At 39.8% G+C, this 24,258-nt stretch overlaps 1 protein-coding gene across 1 annotated transcript in view; it reads left to right on the top strand.

The window, feature by feature from the left end:
- The window catches only part of PID1 (phosphotyrosine interaction domain containing 1), a 156,443-nt gene extending 138,212 nt beyond the window's left edge, over positions 1-18,231 (top strand). Inside the window, exon 3 of the mRNA XM_024210898.1 lies at positions 14,882-18,231. Coding sequence (XP_024066666.1) covers positions 14,882-15,358 — 477 coding nt within the window. The 3' untranslated portion in view covers positions 15,359-18,231. The remainder of the gene's footprint in view (positions 1-14,881) is intronic.
- Positions 18,232-24,258: the final 6,027 nt, after the last annotated feature.

Genomic DNA, 24,258 nt, shown 5'->3' with positions numbered 1-24,258 from the left:
TGTAAATCAGATATAGAAATTTACACAATGAAATTACAACAGCATAAAATGGATGCAAGTGAGGGAAAAATTAAGACCATAATATTTTACTTATTGTTTTATATGTGTGTGTGTATATATATATATACACACACATATAAAACAATAAGTAAAATATTATGGTCTTAATTTTTAAATATAAACTGTTTGGTTAAAAGGCAGAGATCCACTTTCAAATCAAATCTACTTTCTGTAGGAGAATTCAGTTGTAGCCTGATTCTGTTTGAATGCTTCAGGAATGGTCAGTCATTCCACTAGAGCTGGGGCTGAAAGAAGATCTTCAGGAATCCTGAAAAAGGAAGTTTTTCATATTATAGCAGTAAGGCAGAGATGTTTGTCTAGACTATACTTTAATGGAATGTAGTAAACTGTAGATTCCACATTTTTGTAGCTATCCTACACTTGAAAATTCTACTAGAAAGTTGATTTTTTTTAAACCAACACTTTTTTTTATCAAACTAGTATTTGATGTCTGTGAAGCCAAATCAATGTAGTTTGCTTAGTATTTAGGAATTGTTGTGTTGTCAAGTTAAGACCACTCGTGTTGCAAGAAAAGTAATAATTTTATAAAATTTGTCTACATTTTTCATTCAATATCTTTTTATACAAAAGAGCCTTTTTTCTAAACTGAATATTTTTGCAGATTTTTTTCGTCTTTTCAAAATTTTCCCATTTACAAACATTTCATATTTTTGAAACAGAAAACTGATTTTTGTTGGCTTTTCCCCCCTTTTGTTTTCCCCTCACTTCTCTCCCCCCTTTTTCTTTTGTTCTTGAGGGGATAAAAGGGTGGAGAAAGGAAGAAAAAAGTGATAGGGTGGGGGATTCATTTTTTTATGTCAAAACAGTGGAAATTTGAATCAACAGTTTTCCCCAAACTTTTTTTTCTCAAAACATACTTGCCATTATTCAACTAACTCTAATAAATTCCTTATTGTGCTAGCATACGAGGGTAGAAAGAAACAGTGTATAGACAAGGCAATTATAGTTGTATTACCTTAACAGTTAGTCAGCATGTCCCATGCATTGATAGTAGTTCCTCTCACTGTTGTAATTAGAAACAGTTCTGCTTCTGTCAGCTCTGTATACTCAGTCTTCTCAGATTCGTTTTCCGTTGTAATTTTCAAAATGCTATAGGTAGCCGGAAAAAGTGAGTTGAAGAATAAAATGCATACATGTTATCTGGCAGCTTTTTAAAGAAGATTTTGTTTGTGTTTTCCTTTCCTTTTCTCTCCTTCAATCACAGGATCTACAGATTTCTGAACATTTCAGGATTTTGTTTGTATTGCTCACATCATAAAGTATATCAAGCAGCAGGAGGGCATCTTAAAGTCGTACACTAAATTGTTTTTATACCATGAGGGTAAGAATCCTTTGTTTTGACTCTAAGCTGGACAAATGGGGCAATGGAGTCAAAGAGAGAGTACACATATATTACTGTGGTGTCATTTTTATAAAGTGATTTTGTCTCCCCAGGCACGCTTTAATGCCTTACAGATAAATCACTTCTGTCTCTGTCAGTGACAGTGACAATATCTGCAGTCTTTATACATCCAGGAAGCCAGTTGGCAGGACAAATTACACACTGGGGCAGTTTGATAACAGTAAGATGGGGAAAACAAAAATTCAATTCCCCATTCATCACTGAAAAATGTCAGAGCTAAGTTGTAATGTGAATCTAGAAACCAAAGCTGTCACTTACACAGCTAATTGTAATGGATAGTGCACACTGGGGAGGTGGGAGGGGAGGACCCAAAGGCAGGGGAGGGAGGAGCAAGTGGGATTGTAACAAATGAGCATACCACCATGACTCATGAATGAAAAATTGGAAGCACTTTCCCAAAAGTTATGTGTATCAGTGTTGGGCGTTTCTACTTAGTCTGATTGATAGCAGTGGAACAGGGAAGATGACATTGACCTTGGCAACACAACCAATAGTTTATATTCATATGCAAGAACAGTTATTGACCAATTTTGTCAGTTTAGAAGGAGCCAGTGTAATTTGTGCCAACATCAAATGGGCACTTTCCTTTTTCCTCCACTCTTGCTTTGTATACATAAGCATATATTTGTGCTTGCAGTGTTGAGCAAATCCCAGTGCCTGCTTATGGTAGAGTTTATGCTTTTTCTCCTATAACCTGTCAGGGTAAAAATGAAGTACAGGATCTAATCCATTAGAGCTTTTTAATTAAGAATAAACAGACATACTTAAAAAGAAGTTATCAGCCCTTTTTAATAGAAGGAGAAAGTAAAAGCAGTATTAAATCATGGAATCCTAGAAGACACCATAAGGGACTGCTATAGATCATCTAGTCCAGTCCCCTGCACTCAAGGCAGGACTAAGTAATAACTAGACAGTTCCTGACAGGTGTTTGCCTAACTTGTTCTTAAAAACCTCTAATGACGGAGATTCTACAACTTCCTTAGGCATATTTAACTACAGAGAAAAAGGTGAAAATTATGAGAGAAGCAGGATCGACAGTAAGTAGTTATGTTACTTGTGGCACGGCCAGAGAAGTGCATCAAGAATCTAGAACTTGGGGAGTATATAGAATTACATCCCAAAAACCTATATTAAAAGAATGTTACAGTTGCAAAGTCAAGCTCTCCAAATTTCGGGAATGCCAGAATTGAGGTTGCCAGCAGGGTGAGCGTTGGAAGCACAAAGAGAGAATCTCCCTGATGTCAGTTCCAGTGCCTGGTTCCACAGCAACCCCTGGCAGCTGATAGGAGCAGGGGAAATTTCTGCTCAGCCCAGCAGCTCCAGGCTGGAGCATGTTCTGTGGGGATGGTGCAATCTGGTTACAAATAGGAGCTGTGAGTGATGGCTTAACCTATAGGCAGAACTTTGTGGTAGGTGTTAGTGGCTCAGTAAGAGAGGGGGGGCTTTGACATCCAGTTCTGTGGAAATTTGACAGATCATGGGAGACAGAAGAGGTAAAGTGTGAGAGAAATAATAGCAAGAGCACCTGGTGGCATGGGGCTGCTGTACTGTGATTTTTGTATCAGCGGCCATATATGTGTGCCTGTTTGTGTGTGCAAGAGGTGTGCCAGCGGCACTGCCTGGAGGCAGAACATGTCTAGGAGCACTGTAGGGATCACGCTGAGGAGCAGCTCCTATGCCTCCATTTTGTTGGTCCAGCATGTGGTCTCCCAAGTTCAGACTGCCAGGATTGCCTGTTTGTTTGTGCAGCACCTAGCACAATGGGGCATCAATCCTGATTGGGTCCTCCTGGTGCTACATATATGTATTTATGGGAAGCATTAGGGATTACCAAGACCAGGACTTTCCTTAGAAATGAAAAATCCTGAGGTCTCTTTTTTCAGAGGAATCTTTTTAGTTTTGAAATTATGGCAAGTGTTTGAATCAGATCAAACAGAAATGAGACAGATGAGAATGATTTCTTACTTTGAGCCCATTTAAATCCCAAATTGCTCTTAATTGAGATCACAGAACCATTCAACACTTTATTGATTAAGCATCTTCGTGGATATGAGTCCCATGGTATGAATGCACCCAAAACTGGACCCGGTGCCTTCCAGCACAAAGCCTTTGGGATCTCCACAGTCTGCCATTGCCACGTGATTTTGGAGGGGAAGCTGATTCCATCCCTCAACAGCTGCTACAGGAGGTGGAGGTTGTGAATCTGCTCTCCTCCCACTCTAACTTCTATATAGCCCCAGTTGAGGAAAGGGAAAATGGTACAGTCCTCTGAGATTCTACCTGCCCAGCCCCACTACAGATGATATTTTTGTCCCTCTTCCTTCTAACAGCTCCTTGGGTGTTCCTGAAACCTCTGGTCCACTGCAGGCAAAGATAATGTCTATGGATGGGCTGAGGCAGGGAGATATTCATTTGAAAGAGCGTCCCTTCAGCATCTCTGTATCCCTTTGCTCCAGTGTCTCAGAGGGTCACAATTTGGCAGCTGTTATTTAGTTGCTTTTACTAAAAGATAACTTTAGAAGAAAGGTTTCCTTTTTCTTGATCACTTACAATATCCTCCTTCACTAGAAACCCAATAATGTAGTACACGGTTTGAGTTCTCTGAGTGCTTTTATCCAATAGGAAATGCCTCTAGCAAATATTAAAATCTTTCACTATAAAGTTCTAACTAATTTAAAAACAAATAGAATATACTTGAATTCACTCTCTCTCTCTCTCTCTCTCTCTCTCACTCACACACACACACACACACACACACACACACACACAATCAGTACAGCCACAGTTAGCTTACAGGATTTTTTCATTGGTGGAATTCTAAGCTGTGTATGGTAAATGGATGCATCCCAGTGTGGGTCTGATGTGGAAGTATACAAACATAACACACAGAATTGTTTGCAGGTGTGTTGAGATTGATGTTTGGTGTTTGCTGAGGGCTTCAAGCTTCAGAAGTGGAGCAGAGTAAGAAGAAGATCTGTTGAAAATAATCCAGTTGCCAGATATATATATTTTAAACCAGAAATTTAGGGAAAATATTAAGTCCTTGGACAGTTTTTTAACTTGTCTAACCAGACTTGTTATCTGTCTTGCCACAGATAACAGTATCACTAACGTTGGCTTTGTGCATGACAGGCAAATTGCACATCAGAATGAACTTTTCCTGAACTGTTTTTCTTAAGTACTATATTGGACACACTTATCCTTTTCCTGAGTGTCAGACATGCATCTTCCATTTTGTTCCACTTTCTTTTCACTAAATAACACTTATATGTGAACAATACAAGAAAAATCTCAATCCCCATTACTGTGTACTGTCACTTCAAATGTGTGAAATCCTAAATACTGTAATATAGGACCAGTTTAACTGAGTACCTGCCCGCTGCCCTGCGTCTCATTAAGGCATGCCAGATCTGTGAGCCTAGAGCCGAGATACAATACTGAAAGGGCATAGTTCTGTCCAGGATACCTGTTTTTGGAATACTCTATTGTGTCTACTACTCTATTATGGGGAGCAAGTTTCCCTGTCTGGGTAAACAGATATGCCCTAGCTCTGCTTGAGCTAGTGCTCTAAAAATAGCAGGGTGGACATTGTAGCACTGGCTGTGGCATGGCTAGCCACCTGCGTATGATGGACGGGCAGGCTTCTATGCCAGCAGCTAGCCCATGCAGCCACCTGTGCTGCAACATCCACATCGCTATTTTAGCATGCTATCTTGGGCAGAGCTAGTGCCTGTCTGTCTACCCGGGCTAAGAGGCTGCGGTGTAGATGTACCCTATGGGGCCTGAACTTGGAAGGTGATGAATACCTCCAGCATATTGCAGGAGGTATTCAGAACCCTTTGAGGGTTGCCCTATCTCCCTGAAGGCCAGTATAATATACTGAATCCCTGGCACCCTTCAAGGCAGGACTGAAGGGTTTTTTGTTTTTCTTTCTTATGGCTGAGCTGTTTGGACAACATGCATTTTGTGGGGAGGGACTGGGATTTGCCTTTTGACCCTTCACCTATGAATCATAGAATATCAGGGTTGGAAGGGACCTCAGGAAGTCATCTAGTCCAACCCCCTGCTCAAAGCAGGACCAATTCCCAACTAAATCATCCCAGCCAGGGCTTTGTAAAGCCTGACCGTAAAAACTTCTAAGAAAGGAGATTCCACCACCTCCCTAGGTAACCCATTCCAGTGCTTCACCACCCTCCTAGTGAAAAAGTTTTTCCTAATATCCAACCTAAACCTCCCCCACTGCAACTTGAGACCATTACTCCCTGTTCTGTCATCTGCCACCACTGAGAACAGCCGAGCTCCATCCTCTTTGGAACCCCCTTTCAGGTAGTTGAAGGCAGGTATCAAATCCCCTCTCACTCTTCTCTTCTGCAGACTAAATAACCCCAGTTCCCTCAGCCTCTCCTCATAAGTCATATCCCCCAGCCCCCTAATCATTTTTGTTGCCCTCCACTGGAATCTCTTCAATTTGTCCACATCCCTTCTGTAGTGGGGGGACCAAAACTGGACACACTACTCCAGGTGTGGCCTAACCAGTGCTGAATAGAGGGGAATAATCACTTCCCTCGATCTGCTGGCAATGCTCCTACTAATACAGCCCAATATGCCATTGGCCTTCTCGGCAACAAGGGCACACTGCTGACTCATATCCAGCTTCTCATCCACTGTAATCCCCAGGTCCTTTTCTGCAGAACTGCTGCTCAACCAGTCGGTCCCCAGCCTGTAGCAGTGCATGGGATTCTTCCTTCCTAAGTGCAGGACTCTGCATTTGTCCTTGTTGAACCTCATCAGATTTCTTTTGGCCCAATCCTCTAATTTGTCTAGGTCCCCTCTGTATCCTATCCCTACCCTCCAGTGTATCTACCACTCCTCCCAGTTTAGTGTCATCTGCAAACTTGCTGAGGGTGCAATCCACGCCATCCTCCAGATCATTAATGAAGATATTGAACAGCCCCAGTACAGACCCTTGGAGCACTCCGCTTGATACTGGCTGCCAACTAGACATGGAGCCATTGATCACTACCCGTTGAGCCCTATGATCTAGCCAGCTTTCTATCTACCTTATAGTCCATTCATCCAGCCCATACTTCTTTTACTTGCTAGCAAGACTACTGTGGGAGACCGTATCAAAAGCTTTGCTAAAGTCAAGGAATAACAAGTCCATTGCTTTCCCCTTGGCCACAGAGCCAGTTATCTCATCATAGAAGGCAATTAGGTTAGTCAGGCATGACTTGCCCTTGGTGAATCCATGCTGACTGTTCCTGATCACTTTCCTCTCCTCTAAGTGCTTCAGAATTGATTTCTTGAGGACCTGCTCCATGATTTTTCCAGGGACTGAGGTGAGGCTGACTGGTCTGTAGTTCCCCGGATCTTCCTCCTTCCTTTTTTTAAAGATGGGCACTACATTAGCCTTTTTCTAGTCATCTGGGACCTCCCCTGATCGCCATGAGTTTTCAAAGATAATGGCCAATGGCTCTGCAATCACATCAGCCCACTCCTTTAGCACCCTTGGATGCAGTGCATCCGGCCCCATGGACTTGTGCTCGTCCAGCTTTTCTAAATAGTGCTGAACCACTTCTTTCTCCACAGAGGGCTGGTCACCTCCTCCCCATACTGTGCTGCCCAGTGCAGCAGTCTGGGAGCTGACCTTGTTCGTGAAGAAAGAGGCAAAAAAAGCATTGAGTACGTTAGCTTTTTCTACATCCTCTGTCATTAGGTTGTCCCCCTCGTTCAGTAAGGGGGCCACACTTTCCTTGACCACCTTCTTGTTGCTAACATACCTGAAGAAACCCTTCCTGTTACTCTTAACATCCCTTGCTAGCTGCAACTCCAAGTATGATTTGGCCTTCCTGATTTCACTCCTGCATGCCTGAGCAATATTTTTATACTCCTCCCTGGTCATTTGTCCAATCTTCCACTTCTTGTAAGCTTCTTTTTTGTGTTTAAGATCAGCAAGGATTTCACTGTTAAGCCAAGCTGGTCATCTGCCATATTTACTATTCTTTCTACACATTGGGATGGTTTGTTCCTGCAACCTCAATAAGGATTCTTTAAAATACAGCCAGCTCTCCTGGACTCCTTTCCCCTTCATGTTATTCTCTCAGGGGATCCTGCCAATCAATTCCCTCAGGGAGTCAAAGTCTGTTTTTCTGAAGTCCAGGGTCTGTATTCTGCTGCTCTCCTTTCTTCCTTGTGTCAGCATCCTGAACTCAACCATCTCATGGTCACTGCCTCCCAGGTTCCCATCCACTTGTGCTTCCCCTACTAATTCTTCCCTGTTTGTGAGCAGCAGGTCAAGAAGAGCTCTGCCCCTAGCTGGTTCCTACAGCACTTGCACCAGGAAATTGTCCCCTACATTTTCCAGAAACTTCCTGGATTGTCTGTGCACTGCTGCATTGCTCTCCCAGCAGATATCGGGGTGATTGAAGTCCCCCATGAGAACCAGGGCCTGTGATCTAGTAACTTCTGTTAGTTGCCAGAAGAAAGCCTCGTCCACCTCATCCCCCTGGTCTGGTGGTCTATAGCAGACTCCCACCACAACATCACCCTTGTTGCTCACACTTCTAAACTTAATCCAGAGACTCTCAGGGTTTTCTGCAGTTTTATACCGGAGCTTTGAGCAGTCATACTGCTCTCTTACATACAATGCAACTCCCCCACCTTTTCTGCCCCGCCTGTCCTTCCTGAACAGTTTATATCCATCCATGACAGTACTCCAGTCATGTGAGTTATCCCACCAAGTATCTGTTATTCCAATCACATCATAATTCCTTGACTGTGCCAGGACTTGCAGTTCTCCCTGCTTGTTTCCCAGGCTTCTTGCATTTGTGTATAGGCACTTAAGATAACTCGCTGATCATCCTGCTTTCTCAGTATGAGGCAGGAGTCCTCCTCTCTTGCTCATGCTTCCTCCTGGTATCCCACTTCCCCACTTACCTCAGGGCTTCAGTCTCCTGAGTGCAGAGGCATCCCACCTTTTAGAGCATACATCAGAAGATGCCATGGGCAGCATGAGCAAACTGTATTGAAGACATTTTCCTGGTTGGTCTTCTGAAACCTTCCTTTCTCTGTGAGTAAGGCTCTTTGTGCTAGGCACAGCAGGGGCTAAGCCATTATTCTTCTTAAAATGAACAGCGAATGAATAACTTGAAGTCATTTAAAGAAAACAATTCCAAGTATGGAAAATAAATCCTCACCATTTTGTGTAACAAATTTGGCTGTAAGAGAAGTGACAGTTAAAAAGATACTAAAGATTAAAGATACCAAAACTATCAGGCATATTACAAACAATTCTAAAAACATACATCTTCACTCTTACTTACAAAACCTGGAATAAATTAAAGGTTTGTTGTCAAAATACTCATATCATGTATTTTAAAAATGTCTTTGTTCTACTTTTCTAGAACAGGACATGAAGATATCATAGATCACAATATTCATTGACTTGATTCTGAGCATCTTTGTTTACCAAGTAGCCGTAGTTCTAATCACTAAAGGGGACAGGACAAGGCATTTTTCTATTGAGGGCACCTTGAATCAGATATTGACATTGGCTACAACTACAATCAGTTGCAAAGTTTATGAAGAGAAATAAGGAACTCCACAGAGTGACTTGCCTTTTCGCTAAAGGTTAGAGTATTCACATGCACATAATAACGGTGCTAAAACCACAGCTGTATTTCAAGTCACGCATGTGTTTGGTTGTAGTGGCTTGCCAGTGAGAGAGGAATTAGATAGAAATTCCCAGTTCACAGGAGAAATGATGGAAAGGATATAGACAATTTTTAGCATGCACAGGAAGTTGTATGAGTCACATCTTCCACAATCCTTTGGAAAAATGGAACGTTCAAATCAAACTATTATAAATGCCATAAAGAAATATATTTCTACTTCTGGAAAAGCATAACACATGAAATATCCTTTATTACTTAAGGTTAGCAGTACAGTATTGTGTTCGCTTTTCCATTACCTATTTCATATGTAAAATACAGCATGTGAACCTGCTAAGTGCTTCAACAGCCTGTTAATAATATATGCACTTGAAAGAGGCTGAGACTGCTCTCATTGAAGTCTGTGGGGGATTTGGCTATTGACTTCGATGTGTGTAAGATTGGGCTCACTTTAAATCTTGCTGTACCAGAACAAATGGTTTGTCCTTCTAATGCCTCCATTAGTTACATTAATATAGTGGTTCAAAGGAAGGAAAAGAACTCAGCGCAATTGTGTAGTGCTATCCTATTGCAGGAATTTTTTTTCTCAACCCCAGTTTATGCCCTAAAGCATAAATACTGGTAACCCTTTTAAGTGATTAACCTAAATAGTGGAACTACCAGTGTTATTCTTGTTCATATTTCTTTAACTAATTATGTGTGTATATATGTAAAACATTATTTTTAGCATGTTTGATGCATGCAAGTACAGAAGAAATTATTATTTTCTCACTTTGCATCAGTTTTCATTGGACTTACTGCTGATTCCCACCAGTGTGAGAGGAGAATCAGATCCAGTATCTAATGCTCTTTTTGAATCTTGTTAAATTGTGCTTCTCAGTAATATCCCATGATGGTGAATTATGCAAGGTAAATATACTGTGTGGGTGGGAAAGTATTTCCTTTTATCCATTTATGTTTTGTGCCTTTTTGAATGAATAATCTTTAAAATATGGTGTTTTCACCGAAATCTGAGTGAAAGCTGTAAAGGCAAAGAGGGCTGTTTACAATAAGAACAACAACGAAAGAACATAATTGACAATTAAGTGGTGGGTTCTGAATGCAAAAGAGGGAAATATTTATGGGAAAGGAACTGAGATGGAAATTACCGCATACTTGATCTCAGCCCAAAGATTATCTATCTTGGGAAGTTTAAGGAAAAATTGGTTCAGCTGAAATGGGAATGTGGAAGGAAACAGTTTCCCCATATGTTCTGAATGACGTCTGCAGTCCCATGTATCCCAAATGGCTGAAGCTGGAAGCCATTTTAATGCAATACCGAGTTGAATGGTTGAGCACATAAAAATTAGAAAATTCAAACCTGTAACATTTCTACCATGGTAGGCCACGTTACATATACAATAGGGGAGTATTTGGGGTGGATGTGTATATATTTTCCTTCTTACATGACTTCTCAGACATGCCTGTTTGTTACTGTACAACCACTGGAAATTCTGTGCATGTTGCTACATAGAGCAGCTGCCTCTCTAGCTCCATCCAAAAATCCTCCAAAAAGCCACAGCAGAGTAGTGGTCAGGGGCTGCTCTAACTGTTGGCAAACTAAACAGCAGCAAACTAGGGTAGCAGATTTCTGGGAGAAGCGATTTTTTTTAAAATTCTCATGGCTTTGTCTTTTCCTGCTGCTGCAAATGCTGCCCTCCCAGAGCTATCCCTGTCACTGGCACACACACTCCCTTCGACTGCTCCCTGCACAGAGCTCCTCCTCTATACCAGGGGTAGCCCTTCTTCTGCACAGAGCCTCCAGAACTCTACCAGATAGCCCCACTCACACTTCAGAGCACCTCACCCACTGTACCACACAGCCCCCAACTGGACCATACAGCCATACCTGCTTTACCATAGAGCTCGGCCTTGATACTACACAGCCATGCTCACTGAATAGCGCTCCACCCACTGTGCCACACAGTTCTGCCCGCTGAACATGGCTTCACCCATAGGGGAAGCACACTGAAGTTTTGCCAACAGCAGCAGATTGTGTTGAGTGGCCACTGGTGCATTCACATTTCAGGATCATCTGTGGCTTTGGGGGAAATGAAGATGATTCCTTTTGAGGGTCCTTCTAATCCTCCCCACGTTTTATGGTTTGTACCCTAAACTTGTTCCCCTCTGCATCTCATCCTGGATGGGATGATCTGTTCTTTGATCTTCGGTCAGTGAATTCAAAGAAGTTGGAAAAAGAAAAATGGTCGTTACAGAATACAGATATTAGATACAATGTGCTTGGGCCGATTTTGTGTATTTAAGTGAGGTGCATGTTATAAAGCACGTGTCTGCAATGAGAATTAAATGGTGGTAGAAGCCAATGTACAGTAACCTTACTTGTGGAATATCTTGTAACTGAGAACCCAGTGAGGAATGCATAATAAATCCATCCTCTGCCAGTTTTAGTTTGTTGGCTCAATACCTGCAATTGTGCAGATATTAATGGGCAGGTTACTAAAATGGCTACTCCAGAAGGTTTAATATCTAATGTACAACACTTAGACGGCATTTAATTATAAAGAGGTCTTTTATGTTCTGAAAAGAATGATGACTTTTTGTGTGTCCGATATTCAAGAACTCTTGCCAGCCTTCTGCATCTCTGCTCTATATCTAATAGAGGGGACTCTGAGGTAATGATGTATATTGTAATTTGTCTTCAATAAAATGTCCTGTACTAATGTAATACTCATGCACCAAATGGGAAAAATCTGGTTGCTTGTTAAAAGTCTAACTACATTATTAGAGGTCAATGTTTTTCTAAAAATAAATGTAGAAGAACTGTGAATCTAAAGGGTAAAGTTTTATTTATTTATAATCTCTTCTATGGTGCTCATCACTGTAGTAACTTAGAACCTCATAAATACCAATCAATTTATCTTCATGGGGGAAAAGTATTATTCCCTGTCTGTAAAATGGGGATTTGAAGTATAGATAAATGAAATTATTTACTAAAGGTCAAACAGTTAGTCTGTGTCCAAGCTAGGAATATAAACCAGATCATCTAAGTCCCATTCCAGTGCCTTAGCCACAAGCCCCATCCTTCCTCTCAATCATTATTGCTGTTGACATTTTCTGTTTTTCAGAGTAATTCACAGATCTTCCATGCAGGCACACCCAGCTTTCTCACAAGTTTATGTGGAATATTTTCCTGTAGGAAATGTTGTTTTAGACTTTACATTTAGGTACTGTATATACTGAGATAAAGCAGATGGTTAGTGGCAGAGAAGGTGTTGCGGGAGGTTGATTGGTCAGAACAAACAGAAAAATCTAGACAGCTTGTATGTGCTCAGTGAATGTGAGAAAAGTCAATCCTGCTACCCTCCCTGTGACAAATAAGTCAAATTCTTCAGCTTGCAATACGCGCCTGCACAATACTTACAACATATTTTAGAGTTGACACTTGGCAAAATATATATAAAAAGGTGACCCCCAGTCAGTGTTTTTATTCTGTCAGTGCCTCCATTTCTTCACATTAGCAAGCAATATCAGTGTCCTCTAACCAGCAAAAACTTGGAAAGGCAAAGCCAGAGAATTTGTGTCAGGATCCCACTTATAAAGTAGAATTCAGGGCAATAGTTTGGCTGGGACAAAGTGTATAAGCAGAAGGCTTACTCTCCTTTTTGTGTTTTCAAAGCTTGACGCAAACCTCATCGAAGTCAATAGAAAGACTCACTTTGACAGCAATGGGCTTTGGATCAGGCCCCAAACGTGAAACTTCTTTACAATGTGCTAATCTTTTGTTAACTGATTTGTGAATTTTAAATGGAACATAATGGATTTTAAGAGAATATATTGAATAGTTTGTGAACATGCTGAGTTCCACATTTATTTTATTATTTTACTAGAAATATGCCTGTGAATACATGATGAACTACTCCATAGTACACTGCGGTCAAACTGCTGCTTGGTCTTTTATGTACTATTTATATGAGTACAGTTTGTGCTATGAGCTGTTAGTTACTTTACCTTCTCCTCACTAGTACAATAAAATAAAATAAAATAAAACAAAACAAAGCTCCAGTAGGACTTGCCTTCTTAACAGTTCTAGCTGTTGTGATTCTCACTGTTAGGATAAATATAAAGGTTTTATAAGATTTAAAATATTCCCAATGGAAACCATGAACATTTATTGGAGAAGAAAAAAACTTTTTGTCCTGAAATGTCTGTTATGAAATTGCTTGTTTGGCAGGCATGATTAAGCCACACTATTTTGTAACCTTATTTTTTAATCATAGCCTAATTTAGGTCTCTGAGTAGCTTTATCAAAACTTGCAGCAAAACCCAGAATTATTTTTGAAGATTTTTGCTTTGTATGAAATGTAAATTCAGTATTCCTTGCAGCTTTATCTGGAATGTATTTAAACGTGAAAATCTAATTTTTTCCTTTTTTTTAAACTTAGATAAAAAATAAATATATTTGATATAATACTACATTTTATAGAAATTAAATTGTACAGTGTACATGATTATTTACAAATGTGTCTAGTACTGGTAACTGTCAGAGACAGGATAGTGGGCCATTTGCTTGATCTATTATAGTCTTATGTGCATTATGTTTAAAATTGGACAAAGTAATTTTGCTTTTATTTTTATAATACTTGTTCTTAAATGCAACTTGCAGACAACAGTGATAGAGGGTAATACTATGTATAAATTATATTTTAATGGTATTGACTATCCTAAAATGTAACCTTTCCCAGTTAATAAAAGCTCCATTCAAAATATAATTGAGAAATGTTTCTTGATCTATAAAGATCTAGGTGCGTTGATTCTTTCCCGTATGCTATATTTAGAATTTTCATTTGGGCTGTATAATGAGTTAGATTTTGGCATGTGAAACAAATTTTAGTCAAGGCTCATCATTTTCCTATATAGACTGGATAACAGGATTCTTATTTTTTAATATTTACCCAAGGGAGCTAGACACTAAAGCAGAAAGAGTTTGTGTGATTAAACTAAGCTAGATTTATTACTGTGGGGTTTTTAATGGCACATTTTCTATAAAATTGAAGGAGTAAATGCCTCAGCCCTTTAGCTAACAATAGAAGATGTAGCATTTTGAATAGTTTCTACATATTTTTGGATAATTACTTAAGTAGAAGCAGTGGAAGAAACATAAACAAGATCACTCTGGAAAATGCATTAGAATAGTTTTGTTATTATCTGCTGTGGTCATGCTCTTCCGACCACATTGTGTTCTTGCATTATTATACTCTGTGTATGTCTTGATGTAAGTAAAACTACTGTTTAAAATGTATTTAACAAAAATAACATGAACATAAGACACTGTGGGTAAGCACCATGGTCCAGTTATCTGGCCTGTGGGTCTGATCCTATTGATCATACTTGCATGATCGGTTCCATTGGCTGTATTGGGACTGCTAGCATGAGTGAGAGTTGCAGCATTAGGCTTTAAGGCGGAGATTTTCAAGAAGCTTAAGGGAGTTAGTTGCCCAAAATATACTGAAATTCAGTGAGAGGCTCCTAACTCCCTTGAAAATCCCAGCATGAATGACTAAAAATACTGTTCTGAGAGGCAAATCAATTGCTGTCAATCAGAAAACTTCATCTGAATGTGTAGACATAAATCCATCGTTCTAGGTAAAGAACTCCATTCACGGGATGGTAGAAATGAATATCAAAGACTATGGTTGATATCACATCTGTTTTTGCTTTTTCTTTGTAGGTTACATATTTGGGTAAGGTGTCCACAACAGGGATGCAATTTTTATCAGGCTGCACAGAAAAACCTGTCATTGAATTATGGAAGAAGCACACACTAGCCAGGGAGGACGTCTTCCCAGCCAATGCCCTTCTGGAAATCCGCCCCTTCCAAGTCTGGCTTCATCACCTGGACCACAAAGGCGAAGCCACAGTCCACATGGATACCTTTCAGGTGGCACGTATTGCCTACTGCACTGCCGACCACAACGTCAGCCCAAACATCTTTGCTTGGGTTTACAGGGAGATCAACGATGACTTGTCCTATCAGATGGACTGCCATGCTGTAGAGTGTGAGAGCAAGCTGGAGGCCAAGAAGCTGGCTCATGCCATGATGGAGGCCTTTAAGAAGACTTTCCACAGCATGAAGAGTGATGGCCGGATCCACAGGAATAGCTCATCTGAGGAAGTGTCTCATGAATTCGAATCTGATGATGGCTGACTCAACCCATTGATGGTACAGCAAGGGCAGAAATTGCCTAGGGAATAGGAGCTGATAGATGAATAAGCAACAACTGATATCTGGAATTAAAAGACGGCCAAACACTTGGCTCACCAGCTTTTTAAATCAAAAGAGCAAATCAGTACCTAAAGATATGCATCATTAAAGTAATTATGTTACATTGAAATCTGCTGCTGTTGTAAATGTGAGAAAAAGCTTCCCCCTTTCCTGCCCTCCCCCCCATTTCACCTCCCCAACCCATGCACCATCTAATCTTTATAGCCTAGTATAGTTCAGGTGTACAACCTGAAGTTGATTCAGTCCAGTTTGCCTTATGAAATCCATCAAGCAATTTTAATAGTAGATTCTCTGGGATTCATAGCTCGGATCTGATGCTGCTATGCAGCAGCAAGTGGAAAAGGGAGCCCCTTGGTTCAGAAAAACGAATCCCTTTCAATGTCCTATTGCAAAATCCTTTGACCTTACCTAGGCTGAAACAGCCATTCATAAGCTTTTTGACAAATGGCCTGACATTCTGCAGTTTATTCACATTTCACAATTTTTTAAAAAGATGCTTATATTTACACATTATATCATATGCTATCCTTTATTTTATTCATTTTGTCTATTTTCTTAATGTACCTGCAGCCACTCGTCTCCCACCAAGCACCATTAAATACAATTTCCAGGATACCAAAAAGGGGGAAAAAAATCCATGATGGCTGGTAATACAGTGAACCAGCTCCATTATTTCTGCTGAGAGTTGAGTGACCTGTTGCTAAGACCCGTGGTCTTTCACCAGTTGAACTGGGACTTATGATCCACCTCAGGTCTGAAGTTATATGAACATGGTAGCCTTAACTCCACAGTAGTCTCCATCACCAACCTAGTATATATAATTTGATGTAGCTGGTACTCCTGGGTCACAAAAGCCAGGGGTGTGTTACCATAATAGCAAAGTGTCTCTGACAATTAAAGGCACTAGTCCTTTTAGAGTCAGGTTTGAAATGATTGGTTTGTACTGAAATGATTGAGAAGTTCACATTAAGATATCCTGCACTTTTCCTGGTCCACGGACAAAAAGGTTCATAACTTTTGTAAAGGCAGAAAAAAAAATCAAATAAAAACAAAACTTTTGGTTCACTAAATGTTTTTAAGGCCAAGAGCAGATGAATAGTTTGCAGGTAATGCTGCTCCTTGTTCGTAATCATGGTAATGGTAGGGGCACTAGGGCACCTTACAGAAGCCTTAAAAGAAAGCTATGTGTCTGTGTTTTATGTGTGTATATATACACATTGTGTGAGAGAGCATATGTATGCCTGTGTTAAAAGCATGTAGATTGAGCATGGAGACATGTTGAGGAGAACCCACGGCTCTTGAAAATATGCTTGTTGCTTTCCAATGTATGTAAACTATTCTCCAGCATAAATACATTCATACTTTAATAAAAAATATGTTTGAGTTAAAGCTATGATAGTTTTAGGCTCTGTTTCCAATGCAAACTCTCTGTTTTTATTTAAAGTACCTTGGGTTCTGTGTTCCACTGATGATAGATGTTTTACAAACACCAATTAAACTGATTAAAAATTATTATAGGCTTATTTATATATACACCCCTCCCAAACAATTAATAGGATTAAAATATTAATATATTTACATTTAAAACATTACTTTAGTTTCCAAAAGGGATAATGGAATTTTTTACAATTTCCTGTTGAGCTGAATTATTACTATCTAAGATCAGTTTTTAACTTTTATTTCAAGGTGTGTAGACACCAGTTCATACTTTCTGCTTTCCAGTAGGTGGCAGAGATTTTTCTCCAGACAATGAGTTTAACTTAAGAGCCCTATCAACCAGAAACAATATCTTGCCTCCACTACAATGGAATGGTTCATATCTGGCATCAGCATCCAGTATGAAGAACAAACAAGCTCAGCAAGTTCCTAGAATACTTTGGTATTGAATCTTTGAGTGCCTGCTGCAGAGAAATGATCAAGAGTACAGAACTCTGAGTCTGGAGGGCCTAAATGTGATTCTCAAAATTGAGATTTCCTTCTCCTCACTATGGCTATTAAGAAGTTGGGTTAATCTGCAGTCTTTATCTTTGCTTAAAAAAATAAATCTGAACTCTGATAGGCAGGTATGTCTCTTTATGGTCAAAGTCAACATTTCTTCAACTTTGGATCAAATTCTGCTCACTTCCTCAGAGTTCTAGCCTGCGTTTAGCTATTTTTGGACATTTGGCAGCCAAAATTGTTGTCACTCAACTTCTCAGATCCATTCTCTGGTCCTTTTCATAGTAACTCCAGGTGTCTCTTTGACAAGATTCAATGGATTCCTCCTGATTTCACCATTACTAATTATATACAGTATCTTACATGTGTGTTGGCAGGAGACAGGTCCAAAAAGCCAGAGCTTGCAATTTTATAAGGCTATTTAAAGAAATGTATCTTGATTAAGCATTACAAAATCTTGATTAAGCACTAAAAAAGTTGCCAAGCCATGGAGCCAGATTTTTACTAAATGGAGCCCTGATGAATGTGTGATGGATTTTTGTCCTTTATATCTTGTATCATTCTTATAATGTATTGGAAGAAGGTTGCCAAAGCTAAAAACAAAACTATAAATAACTGATATAATTAAATATTTGTATACCCAGAAGGTAGGACTAGAGAACATTGCTGTGGGCTGTGCTGTACCATATAATATTGAGTTTCTGAATTTTCTGGCACTCATTTGTTTGTGTCAAAGTTTAACATCAATTGTTGTATTTAATAGATTGTTATGGTCCTAAAGGTTCTCATTGGGCCATATGGCAAAAAAAGTTTTACATGCAAATAAAGGGCAGTGACTAATCCTTAGTATTTATTTATCAATCAGTAGTATGTGCCACGATTTTTATTATTGAGGTGTGCACTATGATCATTTGTATTGTGTTGTAAAATATTCCCAAATTACCTGTATAATAGTGATTTCAAAAGGAACATAAAGAAACCAATGGACCTGGTCCCATTATAGATACAACGTGTTTGTACCTTTTAATAAACATAACAGAATGGGATAGAATTGGAGACAAAAATAGTTACTGTTACATTTATATTCACATTCTTACAGCATATTGAAAACTGTTGAACACATTCTCTTTCCCCAAATCACCAAGAACTTCTAGGTCAGAGGTTCTCGAACTGGGGGTCAGGACCCCTCACGGGGTCATGAGGTTATTATGTGGGGGGTCACGAGCTGTCAGCGTCCACGCCAAATCCCGCTTTGCCTCCAGCATTTATAATCGTGTTAAATATATTAAAACGTGTTTTTAATTTATGGGGGGGGTCGCACTCAGAGGCTCGCTATGTGAAAGGGGTCACCAGTACAAAAGTTTGAGAATCACTGTCTAGGTCTAAGTCACACCAAGGATAAGTGAAAAGGCAGATTCTAAACCTCTGCAAATAGTGCTGACTCTACTTTCACTAAAGCAATGCAAACAGTGCACTGGACTCCAATAACTAGACAGATACTCGGGGATTTATTCCAACATAGCTTTATTCCCTATTGCCCCTTAATGTACTACAGTCAAGTCTCAATGCTCCGTCTCCCTCTCTAACTTCAACACATTTAATTGCCCGTGAAAGAGGAGATGCATGTCCTTCTGGCTATTTTGGCTGGTTGCAGTTCTCAGAGCCTCCATGACCAGGAATGCCAGCAAACTCATTATAATGCCACATAGTTGATTTTAATGGGAGTAGGATTAAGAGATCATTTAAATCAGTCTATCTGATCTGAAAATTTTGAGTGAAGAAGTTCACAGCTCTAAATTTTCACTTGCTTTAGTAAATAGTAACTTCACGAAACAGAGGATGACTTCACATTTTGATGATACCAGTACAGTCCTGCATTCAACGATGGGAAGATGGAAAAACATGTTTTGTGATACAGATTGCCATCTCCCTGTCCCCTGGAGTCCCTCCCGCAACACACAACGTCAGACAATGGTAAATAAATCTGACTTGCTATAAGGTCCAAAGCCATTACCTTCTCGCTTTACTTGTTTCATGCATTGTTCTACAATTGTACCTTATGACTAGGGTTCGTAGACATCAACTAGTCTGGAATAATTTTGTCTGGGTTTGGAGATATGTTTAGGTTACATTTCAAAATTAAAAAAATCTTATTTAAATTCAAAGCCTTCAATTGAAGCAAGCAAACAAAAATTGGCTGATTTTATGTTTGTTTGCATCCCAATTTTGACTATGCTCCTGATCTTTCTCATGTTTATATTGGTGTAAACTTGTTGCCTTCAATGGAGTTTCTACTGACTTAAACTAGTGCATGTGAGAGGAGATTCCAGTCCTCTCTTCTTGATGGCCCTGACTGAGGCTCAGTCCAGCAAAGCACTTAAGCACATACTTTACTTTAGCTACATGAATGGTCACATTGCTTAAATGAAACTAATCATGTGCTTAAGACTCAGTGCCCCAGAAATCAATGGATCATGAGCTAGAGTATGTTACTCCTATGCTTGTCATACCACATGCTCAGATTCAAAGTAGGTCTACACAGCAGTGGGTAGGCTGACACATGCTAGCTCAGCTTGAATAGCATGCTATAAATAGCACTGTGGTTGTGGTGGCACAGGTAGCGGCTCAGGCTAACTGCTTGAGTACAAGCCTGACCAACCCTCTGGGTACATACATAAAGGGGCTAACCTGAATTGCTGTGGCCTCACATCTCTTTTTATTGCACTAGCACAAGCAGAGCTAGTGTGTCTGTGAATCTGTGCTGGGAAGTACACTTCCAGCTCCCATGGAGGCATATCCATAGTGGGGAGGAGGATTGTTTTAGATACATGGTTTTAATGAAGTTACAATGATTTATACCAGCTGAGAACCTTACATATAATATGTCACCAACTCTTGTGATTTAGTGCAACTCTCGTAATAGTTGGTGTTTTTATTAAACCCCAGCTCTCAGAGGCATGAGATTATGTGAGACTCAGGTCTTGTCTTTTAAAAAAGTAAGTTTTCAGCCTTCATGGTTGTGGAGGAAACCTTAGAAATGTGCCCCAAGTGTATTCTAAAGACTCAAAAACTAGCTAGCAAGTAAATAAATCATCAAATTTATTATTTTTTTAAATCTCCTGATTTTAAGCTAATCTTACTTTTTTGGGGGTCCTGGCTCATGATTTTTGAACATTTGGGATAAACTATACTGTATCTGAGTATGGATATAAATACTCTCTACCATAAAAAAGCTATGTGAGTTTGAAGAAAAGTTCACTAAAAACAGATTTTTACAAGTCCTGCTTATAATCTAGAAACAGTTGCTGATATGTGAGATCTAACTAAATTGATTAAGTATTTGTGAAAAGGGCTGGGCTTTTATTTGTTTTTTTTTTATTTGTTATTAAAAGAATGTAAATTTTGTAAAACCAGCAAGTTAACAAATATATTTTTATGAAGATCTTAAAGACACAGATATTGTGAAGGTAAAGTTCTAAAGTGCATCATAATTTGTCCTTTCCAGATTTTTGCTACATTACATTTCTTAGCTATGCTAAGGCAAAACCAGAAATTAGTTTCTCAGCCACCTGTCAGAATGTTTAAATATAGGGCCAAATCGTTAAGCAAAACAAATGTTTCCACTCAAGTAAAAGAAGGAAGATTTGGCCGATCTGTTAAGAATATTATTTTCATACCATAGGGCAAAAATCAATAACATAAATATGAAACATTGCAGTTAGGTTTCACTTTCAACTAGTTTGCCATGGAACTCACTGTAATAAAATATATAACAAAGATAGTTTCTAGTTGACTGAAGATATCTTTTTCCTACCAGGATGAATACAGTTTGTGAACCCACCAGTTTAGTCTGATATACGCTGATATAACTAAAGTTGATGGCTGTGCAGAATAGCCTTGAAAGAAAACATAGCTACTGTTAATACTGTAGATTTTCCTTTAGTTTCCTCAATAAAAAGGAAATGCTCTGTTTTCATAGTCAAAAAACAGATGATGTTTATAGCAATGAGGTGTCCTCCCAGCCATCCCACTGCTGCTGATTCTCAGGAATATTTTGCTGCTACGTCAGCAAAGGGGTTGCATTAAGATATTCTGTCCTAAAATTGTTCGTAAGACAGGGATCAAAAATTCTAAGTGGGACATCAAGGAGAGCAGCATTTTGATCATTAAAACCTGAACTTCAGCATGGAACAGGGCCAGTCTTTAACCACAAGTATTTTCATCAGTGCATTTTATGACAGTAAGGAAGGAGACTGCATGATTATGCCTAGAACTGAAGGATCTCAGAAAACTAATTCTAATGGAGGAAAATATCTGATTTCTGCTCATACTGTATGTTTTCCATGGCTCTGAGAGCAATTGAGGTAAAGCCAGTTTTATTGCACACAGGTTTTTTTGGGGTGGTGTGTGGGGGGTGGAGATTTAATTTGTTTCCTGTTTTTTAAAAAAAATCTGAAACATAAAATTAATATGCTTTTCCCTAAAACTCTATCAGTGAATAACTTCACTTCACATGAGAAAACAATTGTACATGTCTAATGGATTACATTTAACATTCCTAAAATACACCAATAAAAGATTTGTGACTGGAGGGTTTGAAATAAAGAGGAAACCTCAGATCAATTGATCAGATTATTTTACAGTTATCACATTCTTGTGAGTTCTGGGTCTCCAGTACTGTTTTGTTCACAGTACCTTCTCTCTAAAATTTAAGGATCTGTCTATAGCCAGATATTCTTTTGTGCAACTGCCACATTTTGAAACAAAATGTTTGTTAATAGTTTAATAACTGTTTTGTGGGGAAATGGTGAGTGTATATATATAAAAAGGAATCCTATGTGCTGGAATTCAGATAAATTGTGCATCTGATAACATTAATAAACTTGTAAAAAAGTTTCTTCCATAAAGGGAAGCAAACTAATTTGTCAATCAAAAATGTTACTTTTCAAATGTTACATGCATTATTGACAAACATAAATACAGACTATTTACCAGTTCTGTGTCCAATTGTTTTTATATGTCTTTAGAAATGATATAGTTGTGCTCATGTTCCTATTGATTTTAATGGAGCAGGGAGGTGGGGTAGGACTGGAGCCTATATTTCCTGCATTATCTTGTGCATAATTTAAGAAGTAAAATGTAAAGTATAGGGTTGTGAGCTCATTGAATAAGGAGGTATATTTGCAAATTCCTGTCTATCAAGAGAAGACTTTGCAAGAAAGCGGTACAGAGGTGAAAATAATTTACAGTACTAAAGACATTTTCCCACTGTCATCATTCATCTTTTTCTAAAAGGTCACTCTTTTTACTAAATTAATTAAAAGCCTTCCTTCTGATATAAGATTTACAGTTATTACCCCCAAAATGTTCTTGTTTAAAGAGCTTCACACCAAAATATCAGTCACTCCCCCTTCTTTTATTTGCCTTGTGCCAATTTGAGTAAGTTCAATATTTAGACCCCTATTGTCCCCCTATATCTATCCACACACCAGTCTTCCCCATTGTGTGCAGAAGAGGGTTCAACTATCTCCTTGGCACCATCCCCCACTGCTCCAGAGTCTGCAGAGACCACTCTGTGTGGCCTGCAGTCTACACTGGGTTGTATACCAGTGGTGCTTGTATAGGCAAAGTGGAGTAGGCCCAGCCTCAGGGTGAGGAGAATGGGTATTGTTCCCCTTCCCGGCCCATGTGAGTTCCCGGGATAAGATGATGCAGACTCAGGCTGTATGATGTATTCAGCACAGCTTCCCCTGTCCCTGGGTTCTGAGCACAGTTGCAGCCAGGAGCAGTCCTTGGCTGTATGGCTTTGTCACAGATTGGCTGGCCCTTTGTGGGGAGCTGAGCTCAGCCTTGCCTGTGACACTGGTCCTGGTCTGGCAATTTAATTATAATTAGTGCCCCCTGGTGTGAAAGGATCAGGAAAATACTGAGGAGGGATGGGGGAGAGCTCACTTAGAAAGGACACAGGACAGAGAAGGTAGGGCGCTCCCTGGCTCTGGGAAGGGCTTCGGGAAAGCAGACTGTAGAGAGCCACAGAGATGGAATCAATCCCTGTGGTGGGCATGGGAAAGGGGGCAAAACACAGAGAGGCTGTCTTGAGGGGTCTGCCCTCCAGCAGAGAAAGAAGGAGCTTGGAGGATCTAGGGAGAAGTCAGAGGTCTAGGAATCACAGGAGAGGCGGTGCTAAGCACAGGCTGCAGGGAAGTAGCACAAAGGCCTTGAAGGTAACAAGTGGCCCAGGGAAACAGCAGTGTGTCTGAAGGCACAAACCTAACTGCTTACTATAGGGTCCCCAGGCCAGAACCCAGAGCAGATGGTGGGCCAGGGTTCCTCTGCCAGCCCAACGTAAGGACTATTGATCTAGGTAGAGTAGGGCTGAAGAGTGAGCCTAAATGACAGAATAACCCTAGAAGAGGTAGAAAAATATTTTGTGTTGGGACGTTTTTGAACTTTTAGTTGTAGTCTTTTCACCCCCGACAGATGGGACGTAGCTGGAGGGCTGAGTTGTGACACAATCAGGCCATTGCAGGGCCAAAGAGGCAACCAACAGGAGGCACTAGAGGCCCCCTGCAATGCCTCAACCCGACAGAAGGAGATGCTACGGTGGTGAGTGCGACTGCCTACAGGCTCCAATGAAGTAGGCTGCATTAATATCACCAGTTTTCCCATTAGGACTCTCTTGTGAGTCATGTTTTAAAGGCTAATTCTGCCCTCAGATACGTATGTAACTCCCAAGTTCTCCTATACAGCTCCTAGTTTTAATGAAGGCCAGAACTCCAAATAGGGTACTTTACTTTCTGAGGATGAACTGGATGCCTGCAAAACTGGATTAAGTTGATCTGTGTAGCTTCCCACAAGCAATCTCTTCATTGCAAATTGGTAGC

The sequence above is a fragment of the Terrapene carolina genome, unplaced genomic scaffold (assembly GCF_002925995.2).
Source record: "Terrapene carolina triunguis isolate 2854851 unplaced genomic scaffold, T_m_triunguis-2.0 Scaffold88, whole genome shotgun sequence".
Classification (NCBI taxonomy): domain Eukaryota; kingdom Metazoa; phylum Chordata; order Testudines; family Emydidae; genus Terrapene; species Terrapene triunguis.
This window is presented reverse-complemented; position numbering and strand designations above follow the sequence as displayed.